Here is an 18,179-nt window from a genome sequence, read left to right as displayed (position 1 = left end):
GAAGATGCGAAAACTATAGAAAATGTTACCCAGGGTTACAAAAATCAGAGAAGACACTAACATTTTGGTTTATTTCCTATTTTCTCTCCTACAAATTTTTGTTTTCTCTTACAAAGAATGATATTTAGCCAATCAAAATGGTTAAAGAGATAAGATATTCTTGTTTTATACTTTCTTTAAAAATTAAGATAAAACTTACATGCAGTGAAATGCACAAATCTGAAATGTAGAATTCAATGAATTCTGATAAAAGTAACCATGTAACCATCACCACTCCAATTAAGACAGAACATTTCCATCCCTTCAGCAAGTTTCCTCTCCATGGTTAAAATCATATAGAGTTTTTATCCTGTATTTTTCTAATATATAACAAACATTTTCACATGTTACTAAAAGGTTCTCATAAAACTTAAGTTTGTATAACATTCTTGAGGGCATTTTGGCATAACAAATCAAAAGCCTTAAACACATTTATATTGTCTGACACAGAAGTTATACTTCCAGGAATTTGGCCTGGTTAAATTATGGTATAATTTGATAAAGGAATGCCATGAAATAATTTTTATTTATTTATTTTATTTTATTTATTTATTTTTTTTGAGACAGAGTCTCACTTTGTTGCCCAGGCTAGAGTGAGTGCCGTGGCATCAGCCTAGCTCACAGCAACCTCAATCTCCTGGGCTCAAGCGATCCTCCTGCCTCAGCCTCCCCTGCCTCAGACTATAGGCATGTGCCACCATGCCAAGCTAATTTTTTCCTATATATATTAGTTGGCCAATTACTTTCTTTCTATTTATAGTAGAGACAAGGTCTCGCTCTTGCTAAGGCTGGTTTCGAACTCCTGACCTCGAGCAATCTGCCCACTTCGGCCTCCCAGAGTGCTAGGATTACAGGTGTGAGCCATGTAGTAATTTTTAAAAAGGGGCAGAATAATATTTAATGATGAGGGGAACGACTGTGACATATTACTGCATTTAAAGGGCGTACAGTATTATTCCAATTTTATAAAAATGTATATGTGTATGTATATAGGAGCATGAATATGTATAAATCAAAAGGAAATATACCAGAATGTTAAAAGTGGTGGTAGGATTATGAGTGATCTTTAATTTTTTCTTGTGCTGTGGTTTTCAAATTTACTATAATTAATGTATATAACTTAAATAATGGGATTTATAACTATTCTGTATTTTTTATATTTCTATCATGTTCAGATATTCTAAATCAGGCGTCCTTAAACTACAGCCCAAGGGCCACATGCGGGTGATTTTGCCCATTTGTTTTTTGACTTCAAAATAAGATATATGCAGTGTACATAGGAATTTGTTCATAGTTTTTTTAAAACTATAGTCCAGCCCTCCAACAGTCTGAGGGACAGTGAACTGCCCCCCCCATTTAAAAAGTTTAAGGACCCCTATTCTAAATGATACAATATACATTCTTTTTTTTTTTTTTCTTTGAGACACAGTCTCACTTTGTTGCCTGGGCTAGAGTGCCATGGCGTCAGCCTAGCTCACAGCAACCTCAAATTCCTGGGCTCACAGGATCCTACTGCCTCAGCCTCCCTAGTAGCTGGTACTACAGGCACGCGCCACCATGCCCGGCTAATTTTTTCTATATATTTTTAGTTGGCCAATTAATTTGTTTCTATTGTTAGTAGAGACGGGTCTCACTCTTGCTCAGGCTGGTTTCCAAATCCTGACCTTGAGCAATCCTCCCACCTCAGTCTCCCAGAGTGCTAGGATTACAGGCGTTAGCCAACGCGCCCCGCCTACAATATACATTCTTGAGCATGGAGCCCTATCTTTATTTTGATTCATTTCTCTAAGATCAGATCTGATATAGAATAATTTAGGTCCAAGTATGTAAATATTTTGACACTAAATGAGCAAAGCTTTCAAAGTTGCCTGAGACAGGAAAAAAGTCAAGATTTGTGGAGCCCCAGGCCAGCTCTCCAAATTTACAACTGGTCTGTCTGCTCCAGAAAGGAACTCCCCTGTACCTTTCCAGGCGTTCTGACACCAAGTAAGTCTGGTTGGCATCCATGATAAATGTCAGCTGGTTAATGAGGTCATCAGGTTGAATGAGGCCTTCTAGTCGTCCCACCACAGTCATCCTTCGATCCTTCAGCATAATCATGGCCAGGAATGGATAGGTGTTCTCTCGTAAAGCCTGAGAAACTGACAAAAAAACCCAACAGATCAAGAGCAGGACTTGAAGATACAACAGACTGACCCTTAGACTTTTCACAATGACCAAGATAAAACTGTTTTTTCTTTTTTTTTTTTTAGACAGAGTCTCACTTTGTTGCCCAGGGTAGAGTGAGTGCCTTGGCGTCCGCCTAGCACAAAGCAACCTCAAACTCCTGGGCTCAAGCAATCCTCCTGCCTCAGCCTCCCAAGTAGCTGGGACTACAGCCATGTGCCACCATACCCGCCTAATTTTTTCTATATATATCAGCTGGCCTATTAATTTCTTTCTTTCTTTTTTTTTTTTTTTTTGAGACAGAGTCTCACTTTGTTGCCCAGGCTAGAGTGAGTGCCATGGCATCAGCCTAGCTCACAGCAACCTCAAACTCCTGGGCTCAGGCGATCCTCCTGTCTCAGCCTCCCAAGTAGCTGGGACTACAGGCATGTGCCACCATGCCCGGCTAAGTTTTTGTATATATATTTTTAGTTGTCCAATTAATTTCTATTTTTTTAGTAGAGACGGGGCCTTGCTCAGGCTGGTTTTGAACTCCTGACCTTGAGCAATCCACCCGCTTCGGCCTCCCAGAGTGCTAGGATTACAGGCGTGAGCCACCGCGCCCGGCCCAAATTTCTTTTTATTTATAGTAGAGATGGGTCTAGCTCTTGCTCAGGCTGGTTTCGAACTCCTGACCTTGAGCAATCCACCCGCTTCGGCCTCCTAGAGTGCTAGGATTACAAGCATGAGCCACCTCGCCCGGCCTATAAAACTGTTTTAATATCAGTTGGGAAAGAAGGGAGGTGTCATTTACTCTCTGCCTATCCTCTTTCTTTTCGAATTTCTTAAGTCTTTTCTTTGGGTGACACATTAGTGTCCCTATCCCTAGATGATTAGAATAGGGCAGGGTTTTCTGGTGGAGGTGCAGTTGTTGTAATGATGGTGGGGAAGGCTGAAGAGTTCAAGAATAATGTTTACTTGGTAGTAGGAAAAGGATCCATAACGAATATGGCTACTGCTTGGGATAGTTTTTCCCTAGATGAGGGGTCAAGCCAAAATGGGGACAAGACTGCAGGTGTCAGCCTGATGCTACTGGTGATGACCGCCATCATTATCCTCTTTCTTCCTCTTGCCTAACCCCTTCCTTACACCCTTGCCCTAAGTATCTTTTTTTCTACCTCTAAAAAGGCTAGTTTCTCTGCTCCAAAGTTTAGAAAGTTGGTCTCCAAATAACCACGATTTTACTGTAACAAGAGTTTCCTTACAGCTGGGCATGGTGGCTCACGCCTGTAATCCTAGCACTCTGGGAGGCTGAGGCAGGTGGATCGCTCAAGGTCAGGAATTCAAAACTAGCCTGAGCAAGAGCGAGACCCCATCTCTACTATAAATAGAAGGAAATTAATTGGCCAAGTAAAAAAATATATATACAAAAAATTAGCCAGGCATGAGTTTCCTTACAGTGAAAGGAGAGATTTTATAAACTTCTCTAAAAAATACCCTTAGTCTCCTCCTATTCTATTCACAACCCCCTCACCTCCACAAAGTCATATTAGAATGCAAAACATATGCTGCAGGAACTCATCACATGTTCAGAAACAATTAGTGAAGACTCAGATTCTGGAATGCAGGGAAAACAACTGCTGCATCTTCGGTTCTCAAGGTCTGGCACAGTGCCTGGCATGCTAGTGTCCACTCAGTGTTGGTAGATAGAAGTAGCTGTGAAATGACTGCATTTTTCCTTGATGTATCAACTTCTAAAAATATTTAACTCCAGTTAGGACTTACTGTGAGTAAGGATCTGAATTTCTGCATCTATATCAACACTCAAGGCACTCAAATAACTAACTCACTGTGCAAGAAGCTCTATTAAAATTGCTGACGAGGAAAATAAACTCTTCAGTAAAAAGCCCATCAAGTTAAGGCAAGCTGCTGGCTAGCACTGGGTACTTTTAAAAATATAACAGGAGCCGGGCGAGGTGGCTCACGCCTGTAATCCTAGTACTCTGGGAGGCTGAGAGGGGCGGATTGCTCCAGGTCAGAAGTTCGAAACCAGCCTGAGCAAGAGTGAGACCCCGTCTCTACTATAAATAGAAAGGAATTAATTGGCCAACTAATACATATAGAAAAAATTAGCCAGGCATGGTGGCACATGCCTGTAGTCCCAGCTACTTGGGAGGCTGAGGATTGCTTGAGCCCAGGAGTTTGAGGTTGCTGTGAGCTAGGCTGACGCCACGGCACTCACTCTAGCCTGGGCAACAAAGTGAGACTCTGTCTCAAAAAAAAATAAAAAAAAATAAAATATATATATATATATATACATATATGTATGTATGTATACATATAAAACAGGCTCTGGCAATGGTTAACTGTAAAGTATAGGCATTAGGATCCATTTAGACTTGATATCACTCCAAAACTTGCTAACTGTGTGATCTTGGGCCAGTGGCTTAAACTCTGAGCCTGATTCCTAAACTATAAAGTGGAGGTAATACAACCCTCACCTCTCAGGACTGTGTAAGAAGATTAAATGAGAGAATATAAAAACAGCAACTAGCATTATGTCTACCAAAGAACAGTCACATAAATCAATGGCATGGTATGTCTTTCTAGATCATTCCAAAGATACTTCAACAATCTCAATGAGGCAAAGAGAACACGACTTACCCCTGTAGCCCTCAGGTTTGTTTGTAGAGCATGCCCAGAAGAGCATTCTAGTGTTTATTAGTGAAATAACTTCAGGTGCACACAGTGTGTTGCTGTGGAAAGGGATGAAGAGGACATGAGAACAACTTGCTGACTGCAAACCACCAGCAGAAAAGGTCAGAAAAGAGAAGGGCTTACTTACCGACAAAATTCATCAGAGTCCTGGTGATCATCTCCATGAAGATAAACCAAAAGAAAGCGAAGCTCGCGCTTGGCATCATTAAGTGCCTGTGAGAAACAGAAGGTCACTAACCATTGTGACGACTGTGCCTTGAGCTTTTAATTAGGCTAAGGGCCCTAACGGGCACAGCTATGTATTTAGGAACAAAAAGAGAAATATGGAAAAAAAGGTGAGCAAATAAACAAGTAATTTCTGGGCTCCTACCTTCACACCCCTGGCATTTTTCCCCCCACAGAAAGTCCATGCAAACAAGCTTTAATGAAAAAGTTTTAGTGTTGTTAGGATTTAAATTGTATCAGGCACATGAGAGTAGACAGGTTTACAAGTACAGGTCCCCAACAAATCACAGAGAAGTCAGCTGATCTCACAGTCTAAAAGAAGTTAAAACAGGAGAATCTGATCATATAAAAAGGGAGGTGATAATTTTGCCACTTCACAGCTACAACATCCTTGTAAGTAAAAATAACTGTGAAGATGAGCCTGATTCCAGGCTACAAAGCAAGCAGGAACGGGGGACTGTAGGGCCCAAAGGCATTCTACAGAACACAGGGTTTCAAAGATCTCCAAAGACAAAGCTAGTGTCCACGACTCCTGTGTATGCTTCTGCATGTGCACACTCCTGAGCATATTACACTTTGAGATTTCCTGAATGGCCAGTGGTGGTCTACCCTCAAGATCATAGTAAAGAGGATACATAAGAGGTGCTCATTTTATTTATCTCTGTATCTCTAGCACTGAGGACAGTGCCTGGTATACAGTAGGTGCTTAGTGTTTGCTGAGTGGGGTGGGAGAAAAAGCAGATGTGGGACAATCAAAGCAGGAAGCAAGGGTAAATATTTTCTCTTTCTCCAGACAGATTCAGGAATCCTGGAGGCTGCAGAACAGAACTACCATTTTGCCTATTCCCGCAGTTAATCCTATATTTTTCTCTGGCAAACTACAGATATGCCTAACACCTACAGAAATCTTAATTTTTCCACCCCTATGGTAACAGTCAAAAGTCTATGTGGTCTGGGAGGCCGAGGCGGGTGGATTGCTCGAGGTCAGGAGTTCGAAACCAGCCTGAGCAAGACCCCGTCTCTACTAAAAAAATAGAAAGAAATTAATCGACTAACTAAAAATATATATACAAAAAATTAGCCAGGGCATGGTGGCACATGCCTGTAGTCCCAGCTACTCAGGAGGCTGAGGCAGAAGGATTGCTTATGCCCAGGAGTTAGAGGCTGCTGTGAGCTAATCTGACACCATGGCACTCACTCTAGCCTGGGCAACAAAGTGAGACACTGTCTCAAAAAAAAAAGAAAAAAAAAAAAAAAAAGTCTATGTGGCTTAAGTTGATTGGTCTATGCCCTTATTCAATTCTGTGAGAAATCAAAGAAAATTTAGGCTTTATCTTCAAGGGGCTTATGGTTTGGTAGAGGAGATTAGACATGAACACAAATAACTATAATGTAAGGAAGAATGTGAAACTGCTATAAATTTTTTAAAAACCACGGAAGAACAAAAGGAAAGATTAATATTTTAGATTGCAAGGTAGGGCAGGATAGGGCACAACAATCAGCAATGGTTATAACAGGGAAGTGGCATGAGCTGGTTGAAGGATGGGCAAGGTTCTAATTAGCAAAAATGTGAGGAAGGCATTCCTGGTGAAGGGACCAGCAAAAGCAAAGGCACAGGGGTAGGAAAGTACAGAGTATGTTCAGGGAATGGTTGAGCTGGAACCTAGGGTATGGGAAAACAAGTTATTTAGGAAAGACCTCAAAAGAAGGTTGGGATTAGATCAAGAAGGGCCCAGCTAAAAGATTTGATCTTTTTTTCCCTGTAAGGCAGTGAAGAGCTATTTAAAGTTTTCGAGTAAAAGAATGACATGATCAGTGCTGGGCTATGATTTCCTTTGAGGACAGAATAATTTCAGTAAGTTGGCATCTATATGGTTTGTGGCACTGACCTGGCTGTACGTTCCCTGGTAGAAGACAGGGTGTGCCCTCCCATATTTCTCTTCAAAAGAGTGCATAAATGAAACAATGTCCCCAACGGGGTCAGTGACCCGGCTGCGAGGGTCAGGCCGTATAAAACGAAGAGCAAACCTGGGGAGGAAGGAATAAATATCACATGAATCCAGCTTACTGTAGTGCATATGGAGTGGGCCAGTTTGTACAGATTCCTATAATAGAGCCAGAGGCATGGCAACAAAGAGAGGTGAATGGTCTGTGAGTAGACATCAAACCTTAGGGTCTGACTTAAAAGCCACAAAGTAGCAAGTGTTGGTCAACTACCTGTTCAAAAAGAATGTAGGATTCTAGTAGGATTATAAATTCTAACACTGGTCTAAACAAATCCTGAATATTTTTTACAGAAAAATTTAGGGCCAGAAGGGTTGGGAAGGGAAGACACAGTATCCAAAAAGATCAAGGGTCAGGCTGTGGACCAGGCTCTCTAGAATGGCACTGCCATTAGGAATGGAGGAGCCACTAGACACATGTGGCTATTCTACATTTAAATTTATTAAACTAAATATAATTAAAAATTCAGTCCTCAGTCACACTAGCCACATTTCAAGTGCTCAATAGCCATATGTGTTTAATGGCTTCCATATTAAACAGTGCAGATACAGAATGTTTCTATTATCAAAGAAAATTCTATTGGACAAGGCTGCTCTAGAACAGAGATCTCTTTATGGTTGTCCTACTTGCCTCTCCTCCTTTCTGTTTTCCTGGGATTTTGAATTTTTAGTTAATACTCCCAAACCATTCAGATTATAAAAAGGAAATTTAAACCTGAATTTGTAGTCAGGACTTACTTGATCTTCAAAGGGACAAGTACATTTTGCTGATGGCATATATGGAGGAAGTTATAAAACTGATCCAGAGTGCATTGGCAGATTTGGAGTACTGGCAGCTACTATAAAGTTAAGGATGCATTACCTGGTGGTATCACACATCTGTTTCTAAAGAGCCCATCCTATTATATTTGTCTAGCACCATTTATCTATCCTTTGGGTTTCCACAGAAGGCAACGAGGCAGAGGCCAATGTGCTACATAACATTAAACAAGCTGCTTGCATGATACAGCTGCATTTAAATTAGTAACACATGCCATGCATATTTACCCTAGAAAAGCAAACAATATTCATTTACTTGAAGAATTTTCAGCACAGAAAAGGTGACTAAACTATGACACTTTCCTTACCAAATCTTGAGCCAATTCCTCATCCCCTCAACAAATTCCCCATGTGTATACAATTCCACTTGGAATTTCTCCCGAGTAATCAAATCAAATTCATTGACAAGAACATTCCAGAACAAATTAAAAACACAAAGTGTAAGAAGCTGTGTACATGGGGGAGTGGTTAGAAGACTGATGTTTGGGCTACTTTTTAAGAAACTGTATTTGGGGATTATCTCTTTAAGTTTTCAAATTCTGGTGAATAATAAAGGCTTTAATTTTTTTGTTTCTCACTATAATGTATTCCCATGGCTTACACAATTTAGGACAATTAGTTTTTTTAAAAAAATAGAGATGTCAACTCAGTCATCATCTTGATTTTAAAGGTTTTAACATGCCCATTCTTAAATAAAACAGGGATGGAAAGAGTACTAAGAGGTTAGTTGGTGACCATTAAGAACTTTGCTAAAGCCAGGAAGCCATTAAGTAGGCAGTCTCATAAAAAGTCGAGGTAAAAGGTATTCTCTGACCCTTGCACTTCAGCTATGTTGTCTTCAGCTCCAGCCTCTGTTCCCTAGAGCAGGGCAAAGACTGTTCCCTGTTTGGAGGGAGGTGAGGTTTCCCTGTATGCAGGCCCAGGTCACATATCACAGCTCCATCTGCTGGCCTGGATGCCCATAAACATTTTAGTTCTCCAAAAAGCTAGGTGTGACTCTAGACCTGAGACCCCAAGCCTGATGTGCCAGGAAGTTGGGCCTGACTCAACATTTTCTGGCCTTGGATACTCTGTAGCTTCTTATGATGGGCTCTTTGTAAACGAAGGAAGCCGGAAGACAGGTGAAGGTATGAAGCAAGTGGGTGTATATACAAAAGGGTTTCGGTGTCAGCGACCTAGGGGCTGCCAGGGCAAAGTGAAAAGGCACAGAAGGAGTGTCTAGAGCCGTGCAACTATTGTGGGAGATGGGTGATCACAGAGCAAGAGAATCTGCTGGAACTGTGAGTAGAGACCGAGGAGTAACGGTTTTAGGAAAAAAGTTCTAAGGAGTGTGAAGCTAGGAGATAATGGTGGTTAGAAAGGAAAGGGTGTTGGGGATCAAATAGAAAATGTAGAGGTGACAAACATGGTGGGGGGAAGAGGGGAGACTGATAAATGTATGCAGACTGATTCTGGCAAACAATAGGCAAGACTAGTTTAAACAATTTCATTTCACAATACCTGCCACAACACTTGAACAATTTAAAATATTTTTATACAATATTAAAAGACAGTTCAGGAAGAATATTCAACCTGATGACAAACTGGCAAGTCAAAATTGATAGAGCATAAAACTTAATTCTGGTCTAAGTTTCAGCTCCAAAGTCTACTCTGTTGCTACTAATACATAAATGCAAAGGTACATACCTAAATATGTCAAGTATTGTATAATAGGTAAACCGGAATGGAAGCATTATCAAGTAATAACCCCATCCAAGCAGCCCCTGAAAAATTCAAAAAACAAAGTTAGAAATAATTCCCTCAATCCTTAACACTTTACTAAATGACTAGTTCAAATTTTCTCACTCTTTTTTTTTATCCTTTCACTTGGGTTCTTCTACAACACAGTTCCCTCTCCCTGTCCACCTCATCTTTCTTAAAAGCCACTGCCTTTGATCTCGATCAATTTCATTTAATACTATCATTTTTCTTTTTTTCACATAATTTTTGTATTAAATTTGCATTGATATTTTTTCTGCAGCTACCCGTGTCAAATTCAATTGTAAGTTAACTTCCTCAAATGATAAATATTAATTATTTCCTGTTCAGATATAGACATCAAAACATGGTATACAGAAATAACAGGAAAGATAACCACTATTATTATCCTTGGACAACTGCATATAAATGATAATTACATTATCACAATGACAAATACTGATATAGCTGCTAATCTTAGTAATAATGCAACTATTAACAATATTGATTTAACTAGTTATTAATTATTAAAAATTAATATTTAAAATTATTAATTAATTATCAAATATACAGGGCTCTATAGTATACAAAGCGTTTCTTAGACATCATATTATGTTAACCCTTTGCACTCGGATGTCGAGTGTGACTCGGCACGGTTAGCATCAGTAGCAGCTCGTATGTCCAGCCACACTCAACACGTAGTTTCACCGCGGGGGGAAGGGGGATTTTTGTCTATTTTTCCAGTATCTTTTCTTGTTTTCATTAGCATGAAAGGACAAGTAAAATGTAAATGCAGAGATGGTACACTAACTTCCAGGGGTAATTATCCACTAACTTAGAGCAACGTTTAGATGGAAAGCTCCATATAATCACACCTCACCCTAACAAAAACACAAAGATCGTGTTGTTTGTTCTAACAGATAAATCAAAGGAGGAAGAAGAGAGATGATTTATATTTGTGAAACATGTGAACGTAAACCAGGTCTTCATGTGGGTGAATGTTTAAAAAAATATCACACCATGAAAAATTATAGAGATTAAAATTACTCTTTGAATGTATCAATAATTTGAAATATAAAAAAAATCCAAATAAGTAAGTTTGTATGAAAAGAAACTCCAGTTTTTTATTCTATTGCCGTGCTTTGTGAAATCTGGGGTATTTAAAAAAATTAAATTCCGAGTAAAATAAAGGAATCGAGAAAAAAGCAAGCAAGTGCAAGGGTTGACCTAAGACCCTTTCTGTCAGGCAGCTCTGGTGTCCCCTGGCTGACACAGGGATCTGCTCTTCTATAATACTTCCGAGTACCTCAGAACAACTGCCTAGAAACATTTTGTTAAATGTCAAGTACTCCACAAAACGGTATGATAATGCAGTAAATTCTAACTGCTACAAGGTTAAAGGGAATGCTTTCTTAGGAATCTAAGTGTAAGAGGTGAGTGTACCACCAAGGATAAGAAAGAGAAACTCCAAGGGCCGGCGTGGTGGCTCATGCCTGTAATCCTAGCACTCTGGGAGGCCAAGGGGGAGGATCACCCAAGGTCAGGAGTTCAAGACCAGCCTGAGCAAGAGCAAGACCCCGTCTCTACTATAAATAGAAAGAAATTAATTGGCCAATTAAAAATACATAGAAAAAAATTAGCCAGGCATGGTGGCACGTGCCTGTATTCCCAGCTACTTGGGAGGCTGAGGCAGGAGGATCACTTGAGCCCAGGAGCTTGAGGTTGCTGTGAGCCAGGCTGATGTCACAGCACTCTAGCCTGGGCAACGGAGTGAGACTCTGTCTCAAAAAAAAAAGGAAGAGAAACTCCAAGAAGTTCTTTAGAGGTCATTAAGAGTATACACATCTTACTTCCCTAACTAGACTGAAAGAAATTAAATTTGAAATGGGAAGACTGGCTATTCATGGCTTGATCCTCAATAGCAACACATCAGGTTATTTTGTTTTTCTTTCTTTTTTTGTTTCATGTCTTTTCAAAAAAAAAAAAAAAAAAAACAGTAACAGGTTATTAGAGCATCCTAAATACCTGTTAAGTTTAGATGAACCACCTTCTTGCTACTAGCTCTTCAAGGCTGATTTTCCTCAGCAGTAGCTCAAGATTATGTAAACTAAAGCAACAAAGAACTGAGTAAACAGATTCTAACTTAAAACACAGAAAACATTCTCCAAATAACTTGCAAAGAATGTAAATGGAAAAAATGATTCAGTGGTGATAGAAGTGACCCCCCCGAAAAAAAAAGGAAAAGAAAAGAAAAAATGAATAGTTTCTAAATAAATTCATTGAGGAATCAAGGCAAAATTATTATATATACCCAAGAGGCCAGGTCTAATTAACAAGTTTACATTCTGTATATTTCTTTTACTCCTACCATACAGACATCAATATAACCAAACAAATGAACTTATAACATAAAAAAGGGGAAATTCCAGCTACAAAATAACTTGCCCTTGGTTGTGGTCTTGAGACGACATAGCTGTAGATCCTGTGGTCAGCTGTATTGACCTGCAGGGGGCGGGATGGAGGCGGGTTGAAAACACTCGGGACACCCTCTTGCTCATTCAATCTGTCCTGCACAGCAGCCTGAAAAGGAAACCGGCAGCAAGAGTTTCAGTGATGCTCAGATCAACCCAGAAGAGATGAAGTAACTACTGCTTGGCATTCCAAAACAGGGTGGTCATTAATACATCAAAAGGACGCCTGAGGAGTGTATCTTCAAGGACCTTTTAACCTGCTCTACTAGGAGGCAATCTGGGGTGATGGCTCCAGAATGTACACACAGTAGAGGAGACCAGAGAATTCGTCTGGAAGCTACACTTATGCAGCAAGCACACTGATTTTATTCAGATGGTATGTATTATTATATCTAGGGTAGCTTCACTGCACAATCCCAAGAAAAGCCGTCCACAGAGAATACAATGTGGACAGTGCCCCTGGAGTTATGCAATGAGGCTGTCCCGAATGACCAGTGGTATCTGATGAAGGGCACTAGAGTAGAGAAACTTTGGTCTGAATCCTAGCTCCATCACTCAGAAAAGTTACTCAACATACGCACCTCAGTTTCCTCAAGTGCAAAAGGAAGGAAAAATATTTCTCAGAGTTCATTTGAAAATTTAACGAGTCAGCCATAGATAATGATACTAACAGGGCCCGGCGCGGTGGCTCACGCCTGTAATCCTAGCTCTCTGGGAGGCCGAGGCGGGCAGATCGTTTGAGCTCAGGAGTTCGAAACCAGCCTGAGCAAGAGCGAGACCCCGTCTCTATTATAAATAGAAAGAAATTAATTGGCCAACTAATATATATAGAAAAAATTAGCTGGGCATGGTGGCACATGACTGTAGTCCCAGCTACTCGGCAGGCTGAGGCAGGAGGAGAGCTTGAGCCCAGGAGTTTGAGGCTGCTGTGAGCTAGGCTGATGCCATGGCACTCACTCTAGCCTGGGCAACAAAGCAAGACTCTGTCTCAAAAAAAAAATAAATAAATAAAAAGATACTAACAGAACTCCTGGCAGATAGCTCATATTCAGTTTAAAACTCATTCTCTTCTTAACTCTGTCTCTGAAAATGGATATTTGTCTTAGTGTAGTAAAAAAACTTGCCATTACCCAAAGAGATGTCTGGCCTTTGCCTTTGGCTTCTGAGAGGTAATCTACGTCATGCCTGATGGAACGTCTTTGCTACTACACCGTGCGCTGGAGCAGTGACAACTGATAGTCTCAGGGTGGAAGCTGGACACACCACAAAGATAACCATGGGCGTACGGAGGCTCACACCTGTAATCCTAGCACTTTGGGAGGACTGCTTGAGCCCAGGAGTTCAAGATCAGCCTAAGCAACATAGTGAAAGCGTCTCCACAAAAACATAAAAAAAATTAGCCCAGCATGATGGAGAGCACCTGTAGTCCCAGCTACTCAGGAGGCTGAGGCAGGAGGATCACTTGAGCCCAGAAGTTTGAGGCTCCAGTGAGCTATGATCACGCCACTGCACTCCAGCCTGGGCAACACAGTAAGACCTTGTCTAAAACAACAATAAAAACAAACAAACAAATAAAAAAAAAGAAGAAGAAGAAGAAGAAAGAATAACCACGTGGTCTAGGGTGGGACCTTTATAGTATCTGTTGACTTGAAGATTTGAGTTCAACTATGTGGGCAATCAATCAAATCAATCACACCTATGTAATGAAGCCCCAATAAAAACTCTCAACACACCAAGCTCAGGTGAGCTTCTCTGGTTCCCTTTATCCACAGGGATACATTCCAAGACCCCCAGTGGGTGCCTGAAACCACAGATAGCACTAAACCTGACTGCCACCCACCGCAACACATTTCTATACAAACAGATTTAATGCCTTTTCCATCTTAACACTGTGGCTGTAATTTTTGCAGTTTGAGGCAGGACAGCAAAACTAGCATGAATTTTCTTTTTCCTTCTTCACAATTTCAAAGATAGAAGATTTGTTCTCACTATAGATCTTAGCAACCTCAGCATACCATTTTTTTCTCTTCTTACTAAATTGAGATCTTTCGCCTTTTCACTTAAAGGAAGCACTTTACAGCTTCTCTTTGGCATATCCAAACTGCCAGCATCACTACTCTTTGAGCTTTGGGGCCACATTATTAAGTAAAACAAGGATTATGTGAACAAAAGCATTGTATTATGACAGCTGATCTAATAATGGATTAGGCTACTAACAAGTGGGTTGTGTATACAGCTGGAGACACTGCACAAACGGACGATTCACATCCTGGGCAAGATGGAGTAGGACAGCACAGCCTTCACCATGCTACTCAGGATAACGTACAACTTACAACTTATGAATTGTATATTTCTGGAATTTCCCATTCATTATTTTTGAACTACAGCTGATTGCAACTGCTGCAGAAAGCAAAACCACAGATGAGAGGGGACCACCGTGCTTTATGCATATTATCACACATCTACACCAAAAGGGAAATGTGTCCTGCTCCACAGGGCAGGCAGTCTCATCTCTGAAGCCCTTTGAGACTCTGCCCTACATGTCTCTTCCTTTAATTGATTTTAATCTGTACCTGTTCCCTGTAATAAGCTGTAACCATGACTATAACAGCTTTCAGTAAGTTCTTCTAGTGAACTATCAAACCCAAGGGTGGTTTTTGGAACCCTCAGAAATTGCAGTTGGTGTCAGCAGTGAGGGTAGTCTTTGAGAAGGCTATATGCCCTCTAAACTTGGTATCTGGCTTTAAACTTTGTGGTTTTGGTAATTTCAAGTTGTCCCCCAGTTTTACAATTCAATGAGGAAAGAATAATCTTTCAATAAATGATGCTAGGACAAATAGATATCCACATACGAAAGAAAGAAGATGAACTTCCTTTTTGAGACAGAGTCTCGCTTTGTTGCCCAGGCTAGAGTGAGTGCTGTGGTGTCAGCCCAGCTTATAGCAACCTCAAACTCCTGGGCTCAAGCGATCCTCCTAATATATATATATATATTAGTTGGCCAATTATTATCTTTCTATTTATAGTAGAGACGGGGTCTCACTCTTGCTCAGGCTGGTTTCGAACTCCTGACGTCAAGCAATCTGCCCGCCTCGGCCTCCCAGAGTGCTAGGATTACAGGCGTGAGCCACCGCGCCTGGCCAGAAGATAAACTTCTAAATCACATTATACACAAAAATTAACTCAAAGTTCATCAAAGATCTAAATGTGAGAGCTAAAACCATGAAAGTCTTAAAAGAAAACAATACGACCTTGGGGCAAGCAATGGCATCTTAGAGACCAAAAGCATAAGTAACAAAAGAAAAAAGTAGATAAATGAGATTTCATCAAAATGACAAACTTTTGTGTGTAAAAGAAGGCTCTCAAGACAATAAAAAGACAACTCACAAAATGGGAGAAAATATTTACAAATCAAATATCTGATAGTCTGGTATTCAGAATACATAAGGAACTCTTGCTGGGCGCGGTGGCTCACGCCTACAATCCTAACACTCTGGGAGGCTGGGGTGGGAGGATTGCTTGAGCCCAGGAGTTCCAGAGCATCATGGGCAACATAGTGACAACCCACCTCTGCAAAAAATACTAATACTAATACTAATACTAATAATAAACTGACTGGGAAGAGTGTCATGCCTGTAATCCTAGCTACTTGGGAGGCTATGTGAGCCCAGCAGCTTAGGTTTACAGTGAATGCTATGATTATGGGCAAGAGTGTGAGACAATGCCTGTAAAACAAACAAAAAAATCGCATCTGGTAGCATTTGATATCAATTATAAAATTAGAACTTTCAAGCAAAAATTAAAGTTTTGGAGAACTTGTATTTGCCACTGTAGGTTTGACAGTCTCCTAATACTTAAAAGCTATTCTCTGATGAGTCTTGTGGTGCTATTAACAAATGATACTATTTATGTATCAACTTTTAGAAGACCTGTTTTAATTCAGTGAACCAGTATTTTCCAGATAACTAATGCATGAAGTTATAAAATCATACACTGGTAAAAGATCCTGTCAAAGTACAAGATAAACCAACAGATTTTAATGTAATGGAATATAAAAAGTTCACTGAGGCCAGGGGTGGTGGCTCACGCCTGTCATCCTAGCACTCTGGGAGGCCGAGGCAGGCGGATTGCTCGAGGTCGGGAGTTCGTAACCAGCCTGAGCAAGAACGAGACCCCATCTCTACTATAAATAGAAAGAAATTAATTGACCAACTAAAAATATATATACAAAAAAAAAAAAAATTAGCCGGGCATGGTGGTGCATGCCTGTAGTCTCAGCTACTTGGGAGGCTGAGGCAGGAGGATTGCTTAAGCCCAGCAGTTTGAGGTTGCTGTGAACTAGGCTGATGCCACGGCACTCACTCTAGCCAGGGCAACAAAAGTGAGACTCTGTCTCAAAAAAAAAAAAGTTCACTGATACAGTTTTAAATGCCATATTGCAAAATGAACAAAAAAATTCCATATTGCAACTAAGTTTTAAGAAACTACCACAGTATCAAAGAATATCCAGTTATCTGAAAAGGCTAATGAAATATTCCTCCTGTTTCCAACCACATGTGTGAATGAAGCTGGATTATTTCACATACTTAAACTAAAATTACATATTAAAACAGCTTACAGGCTAAAGCACATATGAAAATCCAGTCAGACATTAAAGAGATTTGCAAATATATAGTTATTTTTAATGAAAATGTTATTTTGGTTAACATGTAATGAGTTTTTAAAAAATGATAAGCTTTAAGAAATTTTTCAGTTTTAATCTGTAATATGGTAACAAATATCAATAGATATAACCCATAGAAAAAGAAGCTCTTTGGAGGGTCTCAATAATTCTTAAGAGTGTAAAGAAATTCTGAGATCAAGAAAATTATATATAAACCTATATAGTCATATTAAAAAACAAAAATTCTAAAAGAATAGACACTAAAATATAACACTAGCTATCCATGAAGTGGTGGGATTAAGGGTGATCATTTTTCTCTTTATGCCTTTGGAAGTCTTTTCCCTAAGTGGGTGTACCCAGGTGCATGGGTATTTTTGCAACAAACGTGTAATAATTTCTATAAGTTATTTCATGTTAAGAGTTGAACATTACACCAGATAATCACAAAGCAAAAATAAAAATAGCAGGGGTGGTGATATTTAATAAATCAAACTAGAATTCTAAACAAAAAGCATTATCTGATATTAACAAAAAGTTCTAACAGCTATGTGTCTTTAGGTGTCAATAAAATAGTGTCAAACTATATAAAACTTAGAAAGTGCCTTCCCCAAAATAGACATAGAATTTATTAACATATTTAATTTGCATCATGTACTACCTTTCCACAGCATGTACAAAAAAGAAGCATTCTCTTTGATGTACGTGTAGCCAACATTGGAAAGCTGTATACATATTATTGGCATACTATCTAAGCAGAGCTATACATATAAGAAAGTCTAGAAGGACATATAATATACTAAACATCAAACATGGTTATCTCAAGAAAGTATGATTATCAGGAACTTGTAGTCTCATCAAGTAAACAGAGAAAGAAAAGAAACAGCACATTTTAAATTGTATGTTTAAAAAGCTTGACTGAATACAGACATCAAACCTTCATTAAACAACATTCCTTGATAAACACCTAATTGTCAACAGCGGTCACTTCTAGAAACCAAGTAAAAGAAAGGGAGTGCACAGGGTGACAAGCAAACAACTTACAGGAGGGTTCCATTTTATCTAGATTTGCTTAAAAGAAATCTGAAGCAAGTTGTCGCAAAATGTGTGGCTTTCAGGGGCTGGGCCAGGTGGCTCACCCCTTGTAATCCTAGCACTCTGGGAGGCTGAGGCGGGCCGATCGCTCAAGGTCAGGAGTTCGAAACCAGCTGAGCAAGAGTGAGACCCTGTCTCTACTAAAAATAGAAAGCAATTAATTGGCCAACTAAAAATATATAGAAAAAAAAAATTAACCAGGCATGGTGGTGCATGCTTGTAGTCCCAGTTACTCGGGAGGCTGAGGCAGAAGGATCGCTTGTGCCT

General features: G+C 39.8%; 1 protein-coding gene across 2 annotated transcripts in view; it reads right to left on the bottom strand.

The window, feature by feature from the left end:
• Positions 1-18,179, bottom strand: part of FAF2 (Fas associated factor family member 2) — a 47,972-nt gene that overhangs the window by 11,519 nt on the left and 18,274 nt on the right. For both annotated transcript variants that reach the window (XM_012781524.3, XM_012781523.2), the window contains exons 3-8: positions 12,132-12,266; positions 9,636-9,712; positions 7,017-7,155; positions 5,030-5,115; positions 4,849-4,940; positions 2,003-2,180 (exon numbers count right to left, since the gene is read on the bottom strand). In XM_012781524.3, coding sequence (XP_012636978.1) covers positions 2,003-2,180; positions 4,849-4,940; positions 5,030-5,115; positions 7,017-7,155; positions 9,636-9,712; positions 12,132-12,266 — 707 coding nt within the window. The remainder of the gene's footprint in view (positions 1-2,002; positions 2,181-4,848; positions 4,941-5,029; positions 5,116-7,016; positions 7,156-9,635; positions 9,713-12,131; positions 12,267-18,179) is intronic.

Source organism: Microcebus murinus, chromosome 28, assembly GCF_040939455.1.
Source record: "Microcebus murinus isolate Inina chromosome 28, M.murinus_Inina_mat1.0, whole genome shotgun sequence".
NCBI lineage: Eukaryota > Metazoa > Chordata > Mammalia > Primates > Cheirogaleidae > Microcebus > Microcebus murinus.
Note: the sequence above shows the minus strand (reverse complement) of the source record. Positions and strands in the feature narration are given on the sequence as shown.